The sequence below is a fragment of the Ovis aries genome, chromosome 2 (genome assembly GCF_016772045.2).
Source record: "Ovis aries strain OAR_USU_Benz2616 breed Rambouillet chromosome 2, ARS-UI_Ramb_v3.0, whole genome shotgun sequence".
Classification (NCBI taxonomy): domain Eukaryota; kingdom Metazoa; phylum Chordata; class Mammalia; order Artiodactyla; family Bovidae; genus Ovis; species Ovis aries.
In genome coordinates, this window is record NC_056055.1 from 155,450,949 (window position 1) to 155,471,302 (window position 20,354).

Here is a 20,354-nt window from a genome sequence, read left to right on the forward strand (position 1 = left end):
CCCCCTTATTACTTGAAAAATATCCCCAAAGTTGGGTTTTTGTTCCTCCTATTTGTTTTGCATATAATGGAATAGAGTCAGTACCTGATTAATCATGATCGTATTGTGTTCTCTACTTCAGGAAAGCCTAGAGCTAGAGGTTGGCATTGACTACTGATGACTTTTGCAAACCAGGTTGTGATTTTTGCCGGATTTCATGGAAATACAGTTTGAACACTTTTCAAACAATGATACAATTACACACACATGCACACAGGCACAGGCAAACATACATCTATGCGTTTGCTTTTGTATCTTCATGGAGTTTTATATAGCCATATGTCTGCTATATTTCTGGCATTGTCTGTTTCAAGATTCTAGAAAATGTTACAGCTCTGTGCATTAGGAAAATGAAATTATAACATTTAGGTGCTTAAGGTTCACTTAAGTCACTCAAATACAAGTTTCTTAAAAAGGATTTCTCTTATTAATCTTTCTTTATTCCTTACCATTCTTCATGTTTTAATTTGTTCTAAGTTTCATGAAGCAGAGGCTTAGTTTTGTTTACTGCTATATCCTCAGCACATAGAACAGCATTTGTCACACATCAGTATATTAATTGCTAAAATCATGTGTTTAATATCACTTAATGGGTTTCCTTGGTTTGGTTATAAAGACTCTCTGTCCCTCTCCCTTTCTCTCTTAGTTAAATATTATTTTTAAACCTTTAGATAGAAAACCAAGCAAAATTACACCCATTTACTTGCTTTCTGAAGCAGAAATATATAGGCCTCATTTCTTCAATTCAAACTATACCAATTTACAAAGTATTAGACCCTTAACAGTTAAGAAACATGTTAATAAATCCCTAATGCTGATCCATCAACACAAGTTACTAGTCATTTTTCTCAAAGTTATGAATATAATTTTATGACACTGCACTATTTTATAATTTATGGAGGATGGGCAGAGGAGAGAGAGGGTTGGCTACAGCTGTCTGGAATTTTATTTATACTTATATCAATTCAAACATAAGAATCGTAGAACCTGAGAGCCTTAAAAAAAAAAAAGTAATAAATTTGGTTACTGCTTGTGACTCAGCTAGTAAAGGCAATGGCACCCCACTCCAGTACCTTTGCCCAGTAAATCCCACGGATGAAGGAGCCTGGTAGGCTGCAGTCCATGGGGTCTCGAAGAGTCAGACACGACTGAGCGACTTCACTTTCACTTTTCATTTTCATGCATTTGAGAAGGAAACGGCAACCCACTCCGTGTTCTTGCCTGGAGAACCCCAGGGACGGAGGAGCCTGGTAGGTTGCCGTCTGTGGGGTTGCACAGAGTCGGACACGACAGAAGCGACTTAGCAGCAGCAGCAGTAAAGAACCACCTGAAATGTGGGAGACTTGGGTTCGATCCCTAGGTTGGAAAGATCCCCTGGAGAAGTGAAAGGCTACCCACTCCAGTATTCTGGCCTGGAGAATTCCATGGAGTTGCAAAGAGTCGGACACGACTGAGTGACTTTCAGTATTACTGCTTCATTCAGCCTTGATTGTACTTAAAATATCAAATACCACGATTATTTATGATTTTTTTATTTATGGCCATAAATAATTAAATATAATATATAAATGTATTATACAACTTAATAAGTTAAGTATATTAAGTAGATAAGCAAATTGATATAAAAATTTCAACATCTCCAGAGATGCCCATTCTCAAACTTAATTCCAAATTGTCCTGATGTTTCATCACAATTGCCTTCAAGAAAACACATTTTATATTTAGTTTCTTCTCTTTGGAAACATGAGATATTTATTTAGATTAATTCCTCTTGTAAAAAAAAATTAATAAAAAGAAACCTCAATTAAGCAGAGTCAGACAGCAAAAGGGAGAGCTCTCACAACATACACTGACAGCAGAGACCAACAGGAAGATGAAAGATTCCCATTTTGGAGAACGGATACATGTCTGTGTATGACTGAGAGACTCTTTGCTATCCACCTGAAACTATCACAACATTGTTAACTGGCTAAACTCCACAATAAAATTAAATTTTGCCTTTTTTTTTTTTTTTTTAAAGAATCTCTTTCTTTCATGGAAACAACTCAGCCAATGAAAAGCCATGGAATTTTTGTCCCTGCCTTCCCAGCTTCCTTTCTCTCTATATAAAAGTGTACCCCTTCCTTGCCGTGCTGGGACTTGCCTGTGGCTAGTCATGGTTGTAGACTGAATTGCAATTCTCTGTTAATCCTGAATAAACCCATCTCTGTTGGAGAAATAACTGCCAGTCTATCTCTTTTTTTTTTTTAAATTTTTATTTTTACTTTATTTTACTTTATAATACTCTATTGGTTTTGCCATACATTGACATGAATCCACTGTTGGTGTACATGAGTTCCCAATCCTGAGCCCCCCTCCCACCTCCCACCCCATATCATCTCTCTGGATCATCCCCGTGCACCAGCCCCAAGCATCCTGTATCCTGTATCAAACATAGACTGATGATTCGTTTCTTACATGATAGTGTACATGTTTCAGTGCCATTCTCCCAGATCATCCCGCCCTCTCCCTCTCCCTCAGAGTCCAAAAGTCTATCTCTTTCAGGTCAAAATTCTGGTGGTTCTTTCAGAAACCAGAGGAGACTCCCTATGGCTCCAGGGCTGGTGAACAAATAAGGGTGGTCCCCACAATTAAGCCCATTGCCATTCACTGCACTTCTCTCCAACCCGGGGGTTTGAATGTGTATCTTTTCCCTGGATTCGAGCTCACATCCTTTAGTGTCTGAAGCCCTGAAAGCTTTCTCCAGGATCTATTTAAAGGTTTTGTCTTTCTGGTTAATGTTTTATTCTGTATGTGACTACTCCTTTGACACTTTGGTCTGATTTTGAGATCAGGCTATTTCAACTGAAGCTGGCTGAAAATGGCCTTTGGATCAATTCTTTCAGGATGGGACTGCTTCAGATGAAACTTCTGTTTTTTCAACTTTTGGCCTATTCCTTTGGGGGCTGTCCTCTGAAGACTGGCTAAAAAACCAAAGCCTTCAGGCTAGCTCCGTCAGGACCAAGCTATCTTCTAAGGACTGACTTGTAAGCTTTTTGAATTAAACCATTTGTGTTTCAAACTTTTTAAATTGTTTGAAAATTTTCTTTACTCTAGAGGAAAATCCTCAGGAAATGGGATTTCAGTCACTTAACTATTAATATTTTGAGAGTGCTTTATCTACAGGGTCTCTAGTTGATTTTATGTATAAAAACAAGGGTCCGTCCTCATGTACATTTCTAAATAAATAGACCTGGCAATTTAAATAGAAGGCAATTTAAATAGAATCTCAATGGCAAGGATGGGGAACTTTTGAAATCCCCAAACTTCATTTCCTTAAAACTGAACTAGTTTAAAAATTTCCAGAAGTGATTGGAATACTTATTTTGATTGGTATTATGAAGCTTTCCAATGTTATAACAAGCCTAAAATTGCCTCTCTGCAAAATATTATTTTAAGATTAACTAAAATCAGTAAATGATTACGAAAGAGGCATAAGAGGCATATAAAATGATGCTCAACATCAGTAATTATTAGAGAATATTAGACAAATGAAATTCAAAATTAAAATGAGATATCACCTCACACCGGTGAAAATGGTCACCATAAAAAATCTACAAACAATAAACGCTGGAGAGGGTGTAGAGAAAATGGAACCCTCTAGCACTGTCAGTGGGAATGTAAATTGATACAGTCACTGTGCAAAACAGTATGGAGCTTCCTTAGAAAACTAAGAACAGATTTTCTACATGATCCAGCAATCCCTCTACTGGGCAGGTGACTTGAAAAAAGATAAACAAACAAAAACAGACACATGGACCTAATGTTCATTGCAGCACTATTTATAATAGCCAGGTCATGGAAGCAACCTAAACGTCCATCACAGATGAATGGATAAATAAGATGTGGTACTTACAATGGAATATTACTTGGCCATAAAAAAGGAATGAAACTGGGTCATTTGTAGAGATGTGGATGGGCCTAGAGTCTTGTCATACAAAGTAAAGTAAGTCAGAAAGAGAAAAACAAATATCATATGTTAATACACACATGTGGAATCTATAAAAATGGTACAAATGAACCTGTTTCCAAGGCAGAAATAGAGAGACATATAGAACAAATGGATGAACACTAAGGGGGAAAAGGGAAGCTGGGATGAACTGGGAGACTGGTATTATCATACACATATTGACATATATACACTATGTATAAAACAGATGACTAATGAGAACCCGATGTATATAGCACAGGGAACTCTACTTAATGCTGTGCAGTGACCTAAATGGGAAGGAAATCCATAAAAGAGAGAATGTATGTACACACAGAGATGATTCATTTTGCTGTATAGCAGAAACTGACACAACATTGTAAAGCAACTATACACAATAAAAAAATAAATAAAATAATCCCAACTCAAGTTAATCCAATTTAGGGGATGAACTGGAAGACACAGTTTTCAGGTCCTAAAGGAGAGTTGGATGAAGTCACCAAGCCTTGGGCATCAGAATGATCAGATTTAGTTTTCTTTTTTGCAAATGAAAAGGAAGGGAACACCTTTGGATTACTCACCCAAAACACAGACCCCATCATCAACTTATAAAGTATTAAAGCTAGCAACCAGACCATGTGACACTAGGAAACCGCCTTGCCTTTGTGCCTTACAGACTACTGTCCATTCGGTTAAGGCTACCAAGAAAATGTTCGTGTGATCCGTTTAAACACTTTTGTATCTGATACAGTGGAAGCTCTCCTGAATCCTCTCTGGATACATTCACCTTACCTTCTATGAAGCCCTTTTATTAACTGCCCTTCACATAACTCTTTTCTGTTATAATGACCTTAACCTGGCTACTCTTTACCCCCTCCATCACCCACAAGGTTCCTCATGACTGCTTAAAACTGCACCAGGAGTGCACCACCTCCTGTCTCCTCATAATGATCTACAGTAAATTCCATTGGATAATGTTGACTTTTCAAGGTTAACCAAAGGTTTTTATTTTAAAGGTGATGATGGCAAATAGTGTGCTGAGTATGCAATCATAATTTGTTTTGATGTTGCTGAGGCAGCATCTTTAATTTGTGGCTACTTCGGGTCAACAGGATAAACTACATGCTCTTAACATGAGCTTGAACTTAAGCCAAGGACAAAACTGCCAGTACTTATACTAACAGTAGAAACTCTTTTGAAGTAGCTCACAACTGTGGAAGGTTATGGAAGCAACATGGCCTCCTTATTTCCAGTGGAAATAAAATTTACAATGGACCCGATGGTCAGGAATTACTGTGTGTAAACATCTTACCTGCCACTTTAGCTATTATTAACAGTTTGGTATATTCTAAACTTAAATTTCTTGAAGCTAAGAGGAATGATCTTGCTGATACTTCTGCAAGGAATGTTGTCCTTAAAAGGACCAACAGCAGCAAAGCATCTGTCATGGTTCAAAAGTTATTTCCAAATTAGAATTTAGCAAAACTGGTTAAAGAGTATAGCAACTGGCCTCAGAAAAGCAAAAAATAAGATTGGAAATGCACCAACTATTGGTCTGATAAAAAGAGAAAGCTCTAGTTTGGACCAATGAGAACCCAGTTCTACCTGAGACTCTAACATAGCCACTCCTCACCACTGTACATGCATTAAACCATTGGTCTAATGACCAAAAAACTTTCATGAATCAATATGGTAGGGAAACATTAACAAGACCACAAGCAGTGCCTACCTCACTTGTCCCACTTGTCCAAAGACAATCCAGGGAAGTCCATTCCTACTACCGTCAGGCATTCAAATACCTACTGCTCTCGGGTATTTTGCAAATGGTCTATATAAGGTTTAGCAACGGGACTTCATACAATTTCCTCTGTCTAATAGATATAAATGTTTCAGTCACAGTCTATATGTTTCCACACTGGACTGAAATATTCTCCTGTAGACTGGTTACTGTCTTTTCTGTGACTAAAGTTGGGAAAGATGATTCCTTCCTAGAAGAACTCCTCTTGAACTTCACGGAATTTGAGTAATCTATTTTATTGGCCAGGTACTTTGACAAGTCTTTGCTGTTTGGCTGGTTTTATAACATTCACACTGGTGTGGATTGTTGCACCAATTTTCTGGTTAAGATGAACAATCTAACTCCATCATTAAGACTCAATTGACAAAATCTGTAGAGGCCCTCTAAATATCTTGTCCAAAAGCACTGTGTTGGTCCTTCTATATCCCAGATTCACCACTTTTTATTTGCAAAAAGGAAAACTAAATCCTGTTGAGCTGAAGTAGCCACAAATTAAAGATGCTGCCTCAGCAACATCAAAACAAATGATGATAGCGTTGTCAGCACACTATTTGCCATTGTCATCTTTTGAGATAGTGAAAGGATGCTCAGTGCACTTGACTTCTGCTTCTTTAGAGTCACAACTGCTAAAAGGAGAGATACTCCAATACTTCAAAGGTCTATTTGTTTCTATTAAAAATCATTTAAAAACTAACTAGACTGTGACCCAGAAATCCAGCTACTGGGCATACACCCTGAGAAAACCATAATTTAAAAAGAAACATGAACCTCAGTGTTCATTGCAGCACCATTTACAATAGCCAGTACATAGAAGCAACCTAAATGTCCATCAAAGGAGGAGTGAATAAATAAGATGTGGTACATATACACCTTGGGCTATAACTCAGCCATAAAAAGAACATTATACATCATTTGTAGAGATGTGCATGAACCGAGAATCTGTCACACTGTGTGAAGTCAGGAAAACAAACATCATATATTAATGCATGTGTGTACAATCTAGAAAAACTGTCCTGCTGCTAAGTCGCTTCAGTCGTGTCAGACTCTGTGCGACCCCACAGACGGCAGCCCACCAGGCTCCCCCATCCCTGGGATTCTCCAGGCAAGAATACTGGAGTGGGTTCCCATTTCCTTCTCCAATGCATGAAAAGGAAAAGTGAAAGTGAAGTCATTCAGTCGTGTCCGACTCTTAGTGACCCCATGGACTGAGGCCCACCAGGCTCCTCCGTCCATGGGATTTTCCAGGCAAGAGTGCTGGACTGTACAGATGAACTTAATTTGCAGGGCACCAATAGGGTTGCCTTTTCATACTGTTCATGAGGTTCACAAGGCAAGAATACTAAAGTGGTTTGCCATTCCCTTCTCCAATGGACCACGTTTTGTCACATTTTGACGTTTTTGAACTGTGGTGTTGGAGAAGACTCTTGAGAGTCCCTTGGACTGCAAGGAGATCAAATGAGTCAGTCCTAAAGGAAATCAGTCTTGAATAATCATTGGAAGGACTGAGGCTGAAGCTGAAGCTCCAATAGTTTGGCCACCTGATGCAAAGAATCAGGCTTTCTGACTCACTGGAAAAGACCCTGATGCAGGGAAAGATTGAAGGCAGGAGGAGAAGGGGACAACAGAGGATGAAATGGTTGGATGGCATCACTGACTTGATGGACATGAGTTTGAACAAGCTCCGGGAGTTGATGATGGACAGGGAAGCTGATGTGCTGCAGTCCATTGGGTCACAAAAAAGTCAGACACAACTGAGGAACTGAATTGAATAGAGATGCAGACATAGAGAATGGATGTGTGAACGTAGGTGGGAAGATGAAGTGGAAGACCGGGATTGAAGTTAGGATTGACTCCTGATTTCCTCTTTCATTCTATAAAAGTGTTCTCCTTCTCTCGCTATGTGGGGACTTGCATGTGGCTCGCCAGGGTCACTGACACTGAATTGCAATTCTATGTTGATCCTAAGTAAACCCATCTTTGCTGGAGAAATATCTGGTAGTCTATTTGTTTCAGGCCAACACTGAATATATCTTCAAATATTTATAGACTGATATTAAGGTCAAACACAACATTAAACTTTTTGGACAATTTTCTGAATTCAGTCAAGCTAGTTTAAGGATATATTCTAGTAAAATAGTCTGAGATACTTTAATGAATCCAGTTTGGCAGTTCAAACCCTTTCTAAATAAATATCAACTCAATTTTTCACTAAAATACAGATCTTTATAAATTATAAATTCCATTTTTTAATATCTTGATCAATCACTGAAACTAGCTTAATGTGTCATATGTCTTGAGATATAACTATTCAAAAACTGAACTGTAATACCAAAACTGGAAAATAGTTTTCTACATCAAATTAGTATTAACAGCTTTTTACATTTTTAAAGATGTTTGGATAGCTAACTCTTAGTGTGTTTCTCAAAAGTAGTTGTTCCCAGGCAGTCACAAAATTGAGTTATTCAAAATGACTTGCAAATGTCCACAGTGAACTTTATATACACTTTATGATTTGTCTAGGAATTGTGGATGGTATTTATTTTTACTTTACTAATTGCATACACTGTGATGTCAAAAAAATAAAACATAAAATGATTTACTTCACTACTATTATTTGCAAAATTTGAAAATTCAAGCAAAAATATCCACAGTAGGTATGGCATTTTTTACAGTTTTTATACTGAGCAATTTGAATCAAACAGTTGTTTTAAATGAAGAATTGTTCCACAGACTATAAATAAGTTTAAGATTTAATTCTTCCAGTACTTATGCAAAGAAATTCTTAAAAGAAGTAAAAACAACTAGCCACAAATATTTTAAATGGATGCTCAGTAATGATTTTATAAGTGATAGTTCTGTATTAAAATAGTTCTTACCATAATCATTCCAGATTGGATATGTAATTTATATTTATATATTATATTAAATCTTTAAATTGATTTAAAAATTTTTGAAATAGTGTGTACATGGCTTTCCTGAATACATGGTTTTAAGTATCACATTTACCACTTTTATCAAAACAAGGTAATAAATACAACATTAAAACATGAACTCAGCATATAAAATACTCAAAATTATTTAAAAGAATATGCTCATTGTATATCTTTAAAAATTGAAATATACCTACACATATACAAACACATTACAAATATGGACAGAACTACCTGTAAAATTATCAAGACCTCTGGAATGCACAAATGTTAAATCTGACATTTTAGCAATTTGCTAGGAATCCAAAATATCCATAATAAGTAGTTATTTGTGGTTTGCTGAGAGAGACATTTCAAAAGCATACAAGGGTATACAAAACCAGTTACTAATACTTAGCTATTAAATGAATCTTCTGACAACCTAGGCTAATGTATCAATAAGATTTGGGTTACTTTATTTTGATCTTACTTGAAATAATTCAGAAAGGGAAAAAAATCATACTTAGTAAATATATTAATGTTACCATAGCCCTAATGTAACATAACTCATTATATGTAGCAAAATATGCATTAATTATGACTTTATTGTATATAGACAAAGTCATTACATGCCTAAAAAACAATTTCTTTATAAACAGAAATATGTTCTGGAGGATATTTATAAACTTGGAGATTTTCTAAAACCTGAGGACATACCTTTTCTAAGTGCCAATAGCTTACTTTGTTAGGACTATATATAAGGATGATAATACTGTCACTAAATATGATTTTTATTACATCCATTTAAAATATGTTCAACTACCTAAAGTATGGCTTACAGTTAATCACGTAAGTGTTGGAATCTTCAACATAATTTTTCATACAGCATTATTTCTAAATGAGTATGTATCCTCCATGGCTGATAACTGAGCATTCTAATTATAAATAACATCATAAAGTGCTAAAGAATCCTCAATAAATCATTTTAAAGTGTCAATAATCACACAGGCAATAGGTTATTTTTATGCTGAAATAGCAAAGCATATATTTTTTCAAAGCAAATATAAGAGCTTTCTACATAGACAAGAAAACAATTTATCACAGATCACATTTGCCCTGTTTTTGGCAAGATAAAGCAAAACAAAACAAAAAGATATTTAATGAAGGCAAAAAAGTCCTGTTTGGTTGTATATTCTGCAATGCCATTGCAAGTAAGATATTTTGCTCTCCCGGAGAAGGACATAATTCATATCTCTCATCATATGCACACACAGTTAATTTCTACGGTGGCATAGGTATTCAGAACCATATAGCTCTAGATTTCAAATAATCTGAGTTAACTGAAGTTTCAAAATATTCTAAACTTTGGCAATTGCTAGTATATTAGATTATACAACAAATGTAAACTCACCCTTCTAATCTTACATCCGGCAGACTTCTGTTAAGGGCAATCAAGTCACTGGCCATAAGGTTAAACTGATTGATTTTAAACAATTCTTTCATTTTCTCCTGGTCATCTTTAGGAATCAGCACAGCCTTTCCCATTTCCCCTGGCCCTTCTTGGTTTCTTGAAATAACAGCTGTAAGACACACACAGAGTACACATATACATACAAACATACAGATAATGAACTGAATATACAAACTCGTGTTGGATCAGATTCTAAAGTGTATTATTTATTAACTGGCTTAATAATACCATTGTCAAGTCTCTATTGCTACTTACAAGCCATACACTAAAGAAACAACTTATTTTAATTCATTAACTCAATGCTGCATGTTGTCCTTCAAATCTATCACATATTATATGATCTAGCTAATCATTAAGACTTAATAAATAAACAACACAAATACCAAAACTTCATACTTCTCTTTCATGTTTTTTTTAATACATTTACTAGGGAGGATGAAATTGAACTCTGGGCACACTATGTTGTACAAAATAATGAAAGAGAAATTTTGAAAATGTACCAAGATTAGTTTATTTTCACATCCACTTGAAAATTTTGATGTTTCAAATATCTACTGCCATTATATCTTTATGAAAGCAAGTAAGGTTTTATCCCCATCAGACTTTTATTCCTTTGTCAAATCATTTTCAAATAAGTAGAAAGAACTTTCATAGCAGTGACATATAATTTTAAATGTCAAGTTGGATTTGGAGGCTACATGTTTCATAACTGGAATTTCACAGAAATATTCTGGGCTTGACTGTTTTTATTAAAAGCACTAAGGATTCTATATAAAGGCTAATGTTCTTCCATTACCTCCAAGTTATCACCACACTAATGTCCCTTCTAGCTATAAAATACGTGACTCAGTGTGTGTATGTATAGGCACGTGCATACATATGTCTGTGTATGTTAACATATAATAAGAAGACAGGTTCTAGTTAACCTAACCTAATCTACCCTTGATTTACTTTTCACAATGATATTAAACCAGGTACTGTGAAGAAATGTAGCTGTGGTTCTGACTCTTCCATCCTTTTGCTATATTATAGAAAATATATTATATATACATAATATATAACATTTTTATATTATTTTATATTAATATAATTAAATTTTATATAAAATTAAAATATTTTGAAATTTTAACTTTATATAATAATTTAAATTTAAATTTTCTATAAAATATTATTATATTTTGTCTGAGTTTCATTTCCATATATTTTAAAAGGCAAAGATTTGGTCCCAGATTACTTTAAAATATATTTTAAATTGAAATACATGTAATCCAACAGTTCCACTCCTGGGTATTTATCCTGAAAAAACTAAAATGCCAATTTGAAATGATTCATGTACCCCTATGTTCTAGCAGTGCTATTTATATGAGCCAAAGGACAGAAGCAACCCAAGTACTCATTGATACATGACTGGATTAAGAAGATGTGCATACATATATACGCATATATATGTATATATAATAGATGTAGCTAAACCATAAAAAGAATGAAATATTGCCATTTGCCAAAATACAGAGACCTAGAAAATACTACGCTTAGTGAAATAAGACAGAAAAAGATGAATACCTTATGATATTAATCACATCTGGGATCTAAAAAATAATACATGTGTGTGTACATGCAAAACAGAAACATACTCATAACACAGAAAACAAATTTAGGGTTATGAAAAAGGAACAGCAGAGGAGAGGGCCAAGTCAGGATTACAGGATTAACAAACTGCTCTGCAGTGACTCATTGGAAAAGACCCTGATGATGGCAGGGATTGGGGGCAGGAGGAGAAGGGGACGACAGAGGACGAGATGGATGGATGGCATCACGGACTAGATGGACATGAGTTTGAGTAAACTCCGGGAGCTGGTGATGGACAGGGATGTCTGGCGTGCTGCGATTCATGGGGTCGCAAAGGGTCGGACACGACTAAGCGACTGAACTGAACTGAACTGATGCATAAAGCAGGTAAGCAACAATGACTACTGTAGAGTATAGGGCATTATAACCAATATGTTATAATAACCTAAAATGGACTATAATCTTCAAAAAAAAAAAACACACCTGAATCCCTATGCTGGACACCTAAAATTAACACAATATTGTAAATCAACTATACTTAATAAAAAAATTTAAAGAATACAAAGTATGTGAAAATAATCCATAAATTATAGCATTTTATAAAATGTTATAAAACAATGAAATACAGTCAAAACTAGGGCAGAATACAACAAGGAGAATTTTTTCTGATTTGACCATAGTTATAAAACATCAAGACTAATATTATAGGTAATACTGATATTACTGCTAATATACAATACGTTTTCAAGTCAATTACTTTCTGTGAAAGGTTATTCTGACTTTGTAATGCCATGAGCCAAACTATAAAAGAGATTAGGCACTCTGGGGAACTTCAGGTATGGGTATCAGGAAGGTGATTAGCCTGTAAATCCTCTTATATGTAGAAAAATGGTAAAGACTGGGAAATTTTTAAATGAAAAAGATATCTCTAACTATTAAACAAATTACCTTATAGCTAATGAAGACTCCCATTCACTTTATTTTTTTTTTCCCATTCACTTTAACAAGCAAAAGTATATATGAAGAGAGGAATTTTATGAAAAAGTATATCACATTCAATTTGCAAATTAAAATTGTAACTGTAATATGTTTCTTCGGGAGTTAGTAAGTTTATTGTCCCTAAAATCAGATGGAGTTGTTGGAGTTGGCTTTGGGTGAACCTGTGTTGCTGATTAGACTATGGACTTAGATAGGTCTCCAAGTACTTTTAATTTTCCTGATTTATTTTTTAAGTTTTGATTCCATAGAAATTGTTAAAAGGAATTTCTATAGTTTCCTTAGGAATCTAATTCTGAAGCAAAGGATTTAATCAGGCTATATGATACCACCCATTGATAACAAATATTTTATGTATGTGTCTGTATCTGTATCTATATGTATCTATAAGAAGATAGACTCTCAATCTAGTTTGGTAGAGAAAGATAAATAGATATTTTACATATTCTGGTCTATAACCTTAATGTCAGAAAATATAGGATCAATTTTTTTTTTTTCTGGGAAAAAGGATGTTTGATTTTTGTTACATTAAAGATTTTAAAGAATTTGAGATTTTAAAAATTACAATTTTTAGAAGTTAAGAAAGTAATTCATTCACCATTCATAGGTCTTTAAAATGTCCTCTATAAATTCCAACAAAAATATATTACACTGCAGAAAATAGTAGCATCAATGCAATGCTACCAAGACTATGAAACAGATAGGATTGACTTCTAGTCTATGTAGAAAATCATGGAGCTCAACTATATCATTGTGGAGCATGAAAATCAAGTTACAGCACATAGAAGTACTTGCTTTTTGTAATATATTCAAAGCTGTGACCATGTCCTTGCTGAGTACTGTCAGTGATAGAGTAAGTGTATAATCTTGCAGTGCTATCAATAAATATAAAATCATCACAAACAGGATCCTTATTCCTAGAACTAGTTTGCAAGCACATATTAACATTCTCCTTAATTATTCTCAGCTTCTTAGTGAAAAGTAGATGACAACTTAACGCGTATCAGGTTAAATGTCTCCTCCCCAAAGTTAAATATATTTTTCCATAATAGCCTCTAATGAATGTATATTTGACATTTTACAAACTTTTTTCTTTTTTATGCATGAGCAGACCTACTGGTGTTTTTCACTTGCTCATGAAAAAAATGCTAAGTGATTATACTGTGGAAGAAGCCTTTTTCTTTTTCTGCTCTTACCTGGCAGAATACATCTTTGTAGAAGAAACATTTTTTTTTTCTTCTTCAAATAATATAAACAAAAAATAGAAAAGACTGTGCAATTTAGTATGAGGTATCTCCAGGACCTTTAAATAACAATCTCAATTTTTTCCTCACCTGTTTTTCTCCTCTACATAGTTTAAAGAAAAAAAAAAAATTCACCCACACACTCACCAAATACCATGCCTCTCCACAAAGTGAAAAACAAAAAGAACTGTTACTGAAGTATTGGTGTTACTTTTCAAGTCTTGGTAGGCAAATATAATAGAGAAGGCAACTAAATCTACATTATATCTTGACTTCACTTATATATGATTGGAAATAGCCCAATTCCAAACCTGGTTTGGACTGTATAAACAGATTAATACACTATGTTGTCATGTCCTAGCTATTATAAATAGTGCTGCTATGAACACTGGGGTACATGTGTCTTTTTCAATTATTATTTTCACAGAGTATATGCCCAGTAGTGAGATTGGTGGGTGATACGGTAGTTTTTGTCCTAGTTTTTTAAGTAACCTCTATACTGTTCTCCATGGTAGCTCCATTAGCTTACTAATTTACATTTCCACCAACAGTGCAAGAGGGATGGGGTGGAGGGGGGATATTCAGGAAGGAAGGGACATATATGTACTTATGGCTGATTATCTTGTTGAATAGCAGAAGCCAACACAATATTGCAAAGCAATTATCCTCCAATTAAATTTTTTAAGTACTATGCTAGAAGTTATACTCTTTCTAATTATAAGATTAAATCACTTAAAATGATAACTTGACCCAAAATTACATTACAAAACTGGTTGAAATATAAAAGCAGAATCATTATATATGTATATATAAAACATATTTTTCATTTTCTTTAACATAATGCATACTGTATAGATTAAATTTGATTTATTTTATCATAGAATTTGCATTGATAAAAATGATAAACCCCAAAATATGAATCAACCAACTGATCAGTCTACCAAAAGGAACATATTAACTGCAATATTTGCTTATGTACATTGCATTATGAACACTTTTTCAGTTGCAGAAATGTCCAATTAAAAACAAGCACTGTCTATTTGAAAAGAATAAAAAGAGATTCTTGTATTTGGGGGGGGAAACTTGAGTAAAAAAATTTAGGTCATTTTTAAACTTATTATGTTAAAGAACATAGTAATATATGTTGCATACTGGTAAAAGCATGACATTGGACCAAAATCTAAATGTCATCCTGAATAGCATACTTTCCAACAAATTTTTCAAATTATATTTCCATCCGCAGATCTACTCAGTTGTTAATTTCTGTATACACTCCAGCTCTTCTCTACTTTTTATCAGTTTGAAATAGTCAACTGAAATAAATGTAATACCTTGACTTTTAATTTCTCTCATCTTTGAATATTCATACTTCATTGCTAGTAAATCATTTCCCTAAGACAATACTTTTTATCTTGTCAATCATAAATGTGTTTGTAGCAGAGTCAGAAGATAAGGAAATCACACTAGCACTTGGGACACTGTCTCACTATCCAAACCATTTCGCCTTCCATTCAGTGTTATCTGGCCCATGCTCTTTTGTCAAGTCACAGATACTGAGTTTATCAAGAATAATTCTTGTTAAAATAAAGGAACTCAGTATATCTTTGCTTTGGCCCATTTCCATTGTGTGTTAGTTGCTCAGTCATGTCCGACTTTTTGTGATCACATGGATTGTAGCCATCCAGGTTCCTATGTCCATGGGGTTCTCTAGGCACAAATGCTGGAGTGGTTTTCAATTTCCTCCTTCAGGGGATCTTCCTGACCCAGGGATCAAACCCAATTCATCTGCACTGCAGGAGGATTCTTTACAGTCTGAGCTACCAGGAAAGCCATAATAGACTTCAAATATTGATACAATAGTATCAATATTATAATACAGAGCTTAATATATGTACATCTACATTTTATTTAATGTGGAAATAGATAATAATTCATTTATTACATCTTTGGAAAAACCCATGCATTTCTAAAAATCTGATTCATCTGCCAATATTATATTTTTTTTGAAAATTTTTACCATGGCCATATGTGGTGTTCTGGTTTTTGCCAATTAAATTACAGTAACTAGATTTTTATGGAGTAAAAATGTTGCAAATAGCAAGCTTAAATGGGGTCAAGTCCAGCAGATATTAGCTACTGTTTCCCAACAGGATAGTCCCTCTTGTTAGATATTAATAAGGTAGCATTTTCCACCAGCTAAGTGAGAGATCAGGCTTCCCTGGTGGCTCAGTGGTAAAAGAATCTGCCTGCTAATGCAGGAGACATGAATTCCATCCGTGGGTTAAGATCTCCTGGAGAAGGAAATGGCAACTCACTCCATTATTCTTCCCTGGGGAATACCACAGACAGAGGACTCTGGTGTATAAAATTATCCATGTGGTACTGAAAAATGTAAAATCTCTACTTCATATCTACTTTTGTATTAAAAATTAGTCCTCACAACCATTTAATATTTAGGTTGAGAATATTACATTTATGCATTACAAATAAATTTAGATACATTAACACAAGCTCAGAAATTTCTGATAGTGGCACACAGTTAAAATGTGCAAAGAATATGGCCTGAAGAGTGTTTAATTAGATCCTAAGCAGACTGTTAAGGAAACCATTTAAATAAAGCAGAGTATGCAACTAATCTATTTCAAATCCCAACTGTAACTTTTAATAAAAAGAGTAGTTTGTTTAACTATTACAAATGGTTCTAGATAGTAACTCAATACAAAGCATGACTGCTTAAATATATGCAGCTATTAGTCTTATAATCATGCATCTGTCTTTCTTATCCATAATTATTCTTCTATAAATATTTGAATGTTGAATGTTGACGTGCAAACAACTAAGATCATGGCATCCAGTCCCATCGCTTCATGGCAAATAGATGTGAAAAAAGTGGAAGCACTGACAGATTTTATTTTCTTCGGCTCCAAAATCATGAGGACAGTGATTGTAGCCACAAAGTTAAAAGACGCTTGATCCTTTGAAGAAAATCTGTGACATACCTAGACAGTGTGTATTAAAAAGCAGAGATTACCACTTCACTGACAAAGATCTGTATAATCAAAGCTATGGTTTTTATAGTAGTCATGTACAGATGTGAAAACTGCACCATTAAAGAAGGCTGAGCACCAAAGAATTGATGCTTTTGAATTGTGGTACTGGAAAAGACTCTTGTGAGTCCCTTGGACAGCAAGGAGATCAAACCAGTCAATCCTAAAGGAAGTCAGTCCTGAATATTCACTGGAAGGATTGATGCTGAAGTCTCAATACTTGATGTGAAGAACTGACTCAGTGGATAACAGCCTGATGCTGGGAAAGATTGAAGACAGGAGGAGAAGGCAGTGACAGTGGATAAGATGATCAGATAGCATTGCAAACTCAGTGAACATGATTTGAGCAAGCTCCAGGAGATAGTGAAGGACAGGAAATTCTGGGGTGCTGCAGCCCATGAGGTTGAAAAGAATCAGACATGACTGAACAACAAATAAAATATTTAAATAACTTTAGTGTTGTATAAATGGAATTTATATGCCAGTGCATATATGTACTATAGTAGATACCCATATCATTCATTCGTGTAATATCCTGTAAAAGACAATGAAACATAGCTTATAAATTATGACTCTGAATTCTTTTATAATAATACATTCTAAATAAATAAAGATAAGCACAAAGTTTTACTGGCATAGATGATTAAAGTAATATCTTGTGTTTTTACATGCTGGAGAAAATCCATAAATTCTCTCTCTCCATATAGATAGACTGTGTTAAATACTGTGTGTATTACATATAGACTATGCTAAATACTGTATATATTTTAAATACAAAATACACTGTTATATTCACATTCAGAAAACAAAAAGCGGTTAAAATTATTCTAAAGAAAACTTAATAATGTAAAAGATATTCATATTATACTTAAATGAAGAAAGGGGTCATGAAATAATGCTACAAAATAAGCCAATTTCTATATAAAAAAGCTATGTGACATATAAACATATGTCAAGGGGGACTAACAGTAGTTTATTAGAAGACCTTTTACATTTTTTCTTTGGTATCATCCTTATTTTTTAAATCAGTTCAACTGTACCTAATAAGGTGATTTCAGCCATGCATTAACCAAAACGCTGGTTTCAATGATGATTGATATAACATGGCTTTTACAGTGAAAGATACTGAAGTTGTTAGTAGATATTCCAGTTGCTCAGTTGTGTCCGACTCTGTGACACTCTAAATCGCAGCACACCAGGCCTCCCTGTCCATCACCAACTCCCGGAGTTCACTCAGACTCACATCCATCGAGTCAGTGATGCCACCCAGCCATCTCATCCTCGGTCGTCCCCTTATCCTCCTGCCCACAATCCCTCCCAACCTCAGGGTCTTTTCCAATGAGTCAACTCTTCGCATGAGGTGGCTAAAGTACTGGAGTTTCAGCTTCAGCATCATGCCCTCCAAAGAAATCCCAGGGCTGATCTCCTTCAGAATGGACTGGTTGGATCTCCTTGCAGTCCAAGGGACTCTCAAGAGTCTTCTCCAACACCACAGTTCAAAAGCATCAATTCCTCAGCACTCAGCTTTCTTCATAGTCCAGCTCTCACATCCATACATGACTACTGGAAAACCATAGCCTTGACTAGACGCACCTTTGTTGGCAAAGTAATGTCTCTGCTTTCCAATATGCTATCTAGGTTGGTCGTAACTTTTCTTCCAAGGATTAGGGGCATGAAAAAGAAGGGATCAGTGTTGAGTGGAGTTTCTGAAGGGAGGAAAGCTACTTAATATACATAAGATGACAAGCAGGTAGAAGAGTATCAAAGAATGATGATTGTTTTAGCAGGAAAGTTCCTCATAGGAGCTTCACTGCAATTTACAGTTAAGGAATAAGGGAAACACTGAGCAGCTAAGCAGGGACAAAAAATAAATTTAAAAGGCTTCCCAAGTGTCTAAGTGGTAAAGAATCTACCTGCCATTTCAGGAAACACTGGGTTGGATTCCTGGGCCAGGAAGACCCCTGGAGAAGGAAATAGCAACCCACTCCAGTATTTTTGCCTGGAAAATTCCATGGACAGAGGATACTGGCAGGCTACAGTTGCCAGTTACATGGGGTTGCAAACAGTCAGACACAATAGAGCATACACACATACATATGGGGACAAATAGCAAAATTATTGGTTCCTTTTTAGGAAGAAGCAAATTTTTATATTAATATCAATATTTTCCTCTTTCTTTTCACAGCCATCCTTAAAAAACACTCAACATGTCTATTCTTATGTACAGCTAAGATGTTGTTAGGCATATGTTAGTCATAAATGTTTCCTGGAAGCAATGGATCCAACTTTTAAAATGTTCACTAAAGTGATAAAATAATGCTGAAACATGAAACTATTTCCTCCTGCAATAAAAATGAGCTTCCTCATTTGTAATATTTAAATTGTCTTCAGCTTGCAATGGCTCTAGTAATAGCCTAACTTTTAGCTTTAAATAGGAAATTTCCCCATCCTCCCACCTCTCTCTACATGGCCAAAAAAATAAATAAATAAAAATCTTTGGAAACAAAAGCACCAATTTTGGCTTTAAACCACCCTTTGTAAGGTGAAACTGCAGTGGACCAATGACCATTTTAAAGAAGCCCCCTGGGTTACCCAACATTACAAATTATTCCTAAGATACACAATAATAAACTCTTAGCAAGTGATATACCATCACACATGTGATTCATCAAGTGCACAAAAATATACACACTTTGGCCAAAAAATGAAAGAGCACTGCATTCATTGACTGTGCATCTAATTGAGGTAGTAAAGACATATCTTTAAAATAATTTCTGAATGTAACATTTTAATTATTATGAAGCTGTATAAGATGTCCAATAATGCTAAAATTTATTAGCTACTATTAGTCACAGAAAATGTGAGGCAAATATTACTTGGTAGGTTCTTATGATTCCATATGTTAGAAGCAAAAAATAAATCTTTCATAGAGGTCTGCAATTAAAAATTATAAAATACTGTGAGCAGAAAAATGGATTATCTCAAATACCCTAAAGTATTTTAAGTCATAAAATTAAATCAGCTGCTGGATATTGGGGGTTTTTTGATTGCAATTTTGTTGAGTGTCTTTATTTGGCCCAGGAGGCCTCCCTCTGTGCTTCCCAGGTGGTGCTGGTGGTAAAGAACCCACTTGCCAATTCAGGAGATGCAAGAGACACAGGTTTGATCTTTTGCTTGGGAACATCTCCTGGACTAGGAAATGGCAACCCACCCCAGCACTGTTGCCTAGAATTTTCCTGGGAAAGTCAATGCCTTGAAATTCTTACAAGGGAAGTTCCATGACAGAGAAGCCGGGAGGGCTAAAGTCCATGGGG

General features: G+C 35.0%; 1 protein-coding gene across 7 annotated transcripts in view; it reads right to left on the minus strand.

Annotated features, from left to right (window-relative positions):
- The window catches only part of GALNT13 (polypeptide N-acetylgalactosaminyltransferase 13), a 652,766-nt gene that overhangs the window by 353,362 nt on the left and 279,050 nt on the right, over positions 1-20,354 (minus strand). For all 7 annotated transcript variants that reach the window (XM_042243853.2, XM_042243852.2, XM_042243851.2 and 4 more), the window contains one exon: positions 10,125-10,293. In XM_042243853.2, the coding sequence (XP_042099787.1) occupies positions 10,125-10,293 (169 nt within the window). The remainder of the gene's footprint in view (positions 1-10,124; positions 10,294-20,354) is intronic.